Raw genomic sequence first — 5,337 nt, 5'->3', positions numbered from 1 at the left:
TTCAATGACTTCTCTAAATCATTAATCTGCCTCATTTGTGTCATGATGATGACATCCTTTTCATCAACACCACCATTTGAAAAAGTTGCAACCCACATTATTGGAACCACCACTCTGTAAATCAATAAACCAAAAATTAAAACCAATTTATTATTAACACAAAAATAAAAAACAGATTGTACCAAAAATTTTCTACCAATATTCTTTGGAGTTCTTGTCATCCTCAAAGCTGACATCTCTCTGCAGCTACAAATCGGGGTTAATCCATTTCTCGTTGAACCACTAACAGTGCACGAAATGATACAACACGGTTGTCTCCCACGTTTACAACCAAAGGTAAAGGAAGAAGATTGAGACCGTAACATACCTATATAATGGGATTGCAGGAAGAATAAGATTGCAGCAACACCAATTGGGAATGGAGGAACAAGATTGCCAAAACTCACCAACTGCCCAAACATTCCTTACCAAAACCCTAGCTCACTTAGTTATCCCCAAATATGTAATTACAACACCTATACAATATACGTAACACACCCTAATACAAATCGTGTCACCTGTACAATGCTCCGTTAATGATTTAAACGGCGTTACAGAAAAGGACTAAATAAAACACGAATTGTGAAAATGAGGATCATTTTAAACATTCGATAAAGATGAGGACCATTTTAAACATTTTGTCAAAATGATGACCAAAAAGGTATTTAAACCTATTATTTTATAATGCTTAATTAAAATTGGGTTAAATACTCTTTTATTTTCTATTTTGTTCGCTTTTATTTAATTTTGTCTTTGTTTTAATTTATGTTCAATTAGATTTTTTTAATTTATACATCTTACAGTGTATAAAGAGTTAACGCTACATGTGAGTTACAAATATTTTTTTTTTATTTTATATTTTTTAATCATCTATTTTTCTTTAATTTTAAAAAAATTGTCCACGTGTAAAGTTAACGTCGTGTCAGTTCATAGTTCATAATATCGTCATTGTCTCTTATTTAATTCAATTCTTGTTTAATTCAATTCTTACATTTATTAATTTTGTTCAAATAAAACAATTTTATTCCTTCTAAATTAATATCGAATTTAATTTTTATATAAATGTTATACTAATATTTTTATATAATATTTAAGTCAAAATTAAATTTGATCTTAATGTGTAAGAAACGAAATTGCTCCACTTTAATAAAATTTGTAACTAAATTGAATAAAAATAATAAATATAAAAACAAAATTGAATAAAAAAAATTGACATAAATACGAATTGACAAGTTGCACAATCATGATGTTAACTTAACACGCAGACAATTGTTAAACATAAAAAAAAATTAAAACGACACGTGACCAACGTAAATTATTTTAACACCGTTAACAAAAATGATCAAATTGAAAAAAAAATGACACAAATTAAAACTTATTTAAACATAACCAAAATAAGGATCTAATTAAACAAAAGAGACTAACAAAGTATTAAAGTCATTAGTATTTCATCGGGATAAGATAATTTTCTATAGTCAACACAGTTAAGTTAAAATGACTATATTTACTTATTTTTTAAAATTAAGAATAAAAATGTATTAAAATTTTAGAAAAAAAAATTAATTTCATATACAAATTTTTGGAATAAAAATATATTTAACTCTTATTTAAATATTTAAACTATTAAAGGATGTAGAAAGAGATGTAAAGGATGTAAAATTTTTAGTGTACTTGGTTTATAATATTTAGTTACAAAGTGGGTTAAAAGTAAGTTAAATTAATTTTTATCCCATCACAAGTAAAGCTAAAAATAAATTAATTCACTTTATGACATGCGATATTAATTGTCATATTTTATTTTGCTGAATTTATTTTATATATCATTGTTTACGGTTAACTTACTTAGTTGTTTGTTTGTGTGTTTGTACGAGAGAAATGATAATGCATATATATTGTACAAAAACAGATGATAATTCATATGCTTTTGACATAAAGTAGAATTACGAGAGGCCAGAATGAACTAAAAAGTTTCTTATAATTTATTTAATTGTTTTAAATTAAATACTGAAAACTATGTAATTTTCTTTTATTCATAATTGTTATTTAAAATTTTTAAGAGAATTAAAGTTTGAAATACACGATTTAAATTAAATTATAAGTTTTTTTTATTAGTATGTTTGCTACAATTATCATTTTTTGTCAAACATAATATTTTATAATTTTTCGTGATATCTCAAATTGGAGTGTTACATATTAATTTAATTTTTTTCTTAAAATTAACTATAATTTTTTATACATACATCAAATCAAAACCAATTACGTTGTACGTCATATTAATAAATAAGATGCAACAAAAATAAAGTAATATAAGAAAATATTAACAAGTATGATTATGTCGCAAGGGGATTTTTCTTAAATAACTGTCGAATTTTACGTTTTCTTTAAAACTAATTCTATGTTTATGCACATCAAATTAAAAAAAAAAAAAACTTAATTTTTACGTCGATATACGTTTAAATTTTTTTAAAAATTGTTCATGCGTTATTTTCCCAGTATGATTTTTTCGCTATAGTAACTTAATATGTTAATTAGCAACTCGACTTCAGTTCTTCTTTTCTATTCTGGTTGTTACAAAACAACTATAATTTTAATATTTTTTTGACAGAACTATAATTTTAATCTTAAAAAAATAGTAAATTGACTGATTCTCTTGGTGTTTAATAAAATTTTAATAACTAATGTTTACTGGTTATTCTAATGCGATAAAGATGTGAAAGATAATATGGAGACGGGGAAAGTAATTTTGTGACGGTGATGTTTATTCTACTAACTCTCATATTTGACTCCAAATTCAGACAACCACAACCATTTTCAGTTCCCTTTTATAAAATCTCTGAATTAAATATCAATTTTCTTTGAAAAAAAAAAAGTATGAATGGTTAAAAATAATAATGGAAGAAGGAATCTAAGAGATCCTAATCTTGCCCATAAGGTTTCCTTGCTAAAGCCAAAGTGTTACTTTTTGTGACTAAAGTTGAGCATGACATGATTTAAGACACGGTTTTCTATGAAGCCAGTTTCATGAAGAATAAGAAAGCAACTAGGGACAACACAGCCAGCACCAGGAACAAAATTCGTTTAGCCTTATTCCTTGATCCTGACACCATAAATGACCCCATCTTCTCCAACAATTCTCCAACACCTACTTTCGTTTTCTGCATAAGGGAAACTAAAAGGGTAAGACTATTTGCACCAATATGCAGTCAAAAAACTTCATCTTCCTTACCAATCCGAAAGGTTTCAAGTGGCGCAGTGGTTCCATAAACATCTCAATATTCCTGAATTAGACATAAACGATGTCATCAACTGTGTGAAAAGTTTTAGTTAGTTAGTAAATTTAGTATCTTGTTCTTCCCTATCTGAGTTCATGATTAAACAAACCTTATTACTGCTTTCCCGTGGTAAGAGTGGTTTATGTGTAAGCTGAAACCCTTCCAAAGGGGAAGGTGTATCTTGTCCCAGTCTGCAATTTAGAAATTTTAAGAACAGTTTCTTACACAAATGATTCATGGAGAGCAGAGACCAAGCATGCTTACCAAATCTCCATTGGAGACCAACATTGATGCCGTCATTCGTCGGTTTCAATATAATTTGAATGTTGTTTCCAAACGCAGTTGTCAGATAAGAAAAAAATTCCAACACTTGCTGCAACACAACAAGAAGGGTCACCACAAGAAAATACGAATTACATATTTAACATGATTAAGCATTATTTTATACTGAACATTAATGGCGTGAGAGGAAATTTAAGCCCATACCGTTGTTCCTTGAAAGGCTTCGAAGAATGAGAGGAAATTGGTGACACGTTGGCGTTCATCTGCAGATAATTGGTGTGTTGTTTTGTTCTTGAAGGCAGAGTACAACTTCATCACTGTTTCCAGGGTGTGGTTATCTTCTTCCCCTTCTGATTCTGAGTTCTCAGAATGAAAGGCAATGAGGGAGAAACCTCTCTGCTTCTCAGAATACAATGTCCCATGAAATGGAAATGAAGAATGAAAATTGGCATGTGCAAGAACTTTTGTTGTTAGGTTTCTAGAGATGGAAACATTAGAAGAAGCATAGGAAGTAGAAAAGGACAGTTGGGAAAACGAGGTAATTGTTTTGAATTTTATGGGGCCAGTGATGAAGAAGGATGCCATAGAAGATGGAACAATCTCAAGTTTTCAACATGGGGAAATAAGAAAATAAAGCGCTTCAATTCCGCATCTTTTCACCAAAACAGAGAGAGAAAATATATTTTATGAATGGAAAAATGCTTGAAAGCAAAGGCAAGGTTTAAGATTAAGAACATTTCATGATACGAAGAGGGTTCACGTAATTGATCCATGCTTCCACCTCAAAGCTAGGTATCTCCACACACTCTTGTATTGTATTTCTATTCTATGGTTTTTACTTTCAAAATTTTATCATTGTTTGAATATTTTATAGCGTCTAAACTCACTCTGGGAACTAAAGGAGATCAAAATTGAAATTTAGTCCATTTTTTAGAAAGAAACAAAATCATCATATTAAAATATTTTTAGAAATTAAAAATGTATTTTACCATTATTAAAATTGATTCCACTCAACCTTAGTACTAATGAAGCCTAAATTTTTAGATGCAACTGATGTTAAGGTCTTCTCAACCATTGGGCCCAACGGAATATAGGTGGAAGCTTAAACTGAATGACCCAAATTCAGCTGTATGAAATGTTTCGGGCAACTTCTTCCTGCACCGCCTTATATATTTTTCACTCCCATAACATTTTGTATTTTTAATTGTGTAATTCAAAATCTAAATTTTGTATTTTAAGTTATAATTCAAAATGGATTTTTTATCTTATATTTTAAAATGTCTAATCCGAATACAATTTTTATACTCTAGAATACGTAATTTAGAAGAATATCCAAAACTGTATTTTAAATATTACAATAAAAAATAAATTTCTTTATTTTATATTTTAAAATATAAAATCCAAAATATATATTTTTTTATTTTAGATTACACATTCTAAAATATAAAAAATTATGAAGTACAAGTCGAGATTGTGGAGGTGTTAGAAACAATGACCCATGTTTCATCACTTTAAACTCAGTTACAGAAAAAAAAAATCCATGGAGCTCCATGCCTTTTGGTGAACCATTTTTTTTTTTGTCTACAGTGTTAACAAAAAAAACCATAGAATTTTGTCCACCGGTTTAGAAAAAATGTGGGTAGTATCTAGTTTTTTAGTGGTTATTTGTGGTTAAAATAAGGAATTGATAAACTGTAATTATTAAGTTTATCTTACATACATCAATGTTTTCTCTCTTTTCAAT

The 5,337-nt window shown here is 28.4% G+C and overlaps 1 protein-coding gene across 1 annotated transcript; it reads right to left on the bottom strand.

Annotated features, from left to right (window-relative positions):
• Nucleotides 1-2,972: 2,972 nt before the first annotated feature.
• On the bottom strand, nt 2,973-4,378 carry LOC114189186 (uncharacterized). Its single transcript, XM_028077892.2, has 5 exons — nt 3,798-4,378; nt 3,576-3,684; nt 3,421-3,502; nt 3,266-3,317; nt 2,973-3,194 (listed from the first exon to the last, which is right to left on the bottom strand). The coding sequence occupies exons 1-5, from the start codon at nt 4,176-4,178 to the stop codon at nt 3,045-3,047; spliced, it is 774 nt and encodes a 257-aa protein (XP_027933693.1). The 5' UTR covers nt 4,179-4,378; the 3' UTR covers nt 2,973-3,044.
• Between the last annotated feature and the right edge of the window lie 959 nt (nt 4,379-5,337).

Source organism: Vigna unguiculata, chromosome 6 (genome assembly GCF_037176805.1).
Source record: "Vigna unguiculata cultivar grain cowpea cultivar isolate G323 ecotype 2 chromosome 6, ASM3717680v1, whole genome shotgun sequence".
Classification (NCBI taxonomy): domain Eukaryota; kingdom Viridiplantae; phylum Streptophyta; class Magnoliopsida; order Fabales; family Fabaceae; genus Vigna; species Vigna unguiculata.
This window is presented reverse-complemented; position numbering and strand designations above follow the sequence as displayed.

What these genes read in the sequence shown, in the direction of transcription:
- LOC114189186 (XM_028077892.2), bottom strand. Translation starts at nt 4,178, where the DNA reads ATGGCATCCTTCTTCATCACTGGCCCCATAAAATTCAAAACAATTACC. An exon ending in TGGTCTCCAATGGAGATTTG is followed by an intron (nt 3,503 to 3,575) that starts GTAAGCATGCTT and finishes TCTAAATTGCAG; the next exon opens with ACTGGGACAAGATACACCTT. An exon ending in CACGGGAAAGCAGTAATAAG is followed by an intron (nt 3,318 to 3,420) that starts GTTTGTTTAATC and finishes TGTCTAATTCAG; the next exon opens with GAATATTGAGATGTTTATGG.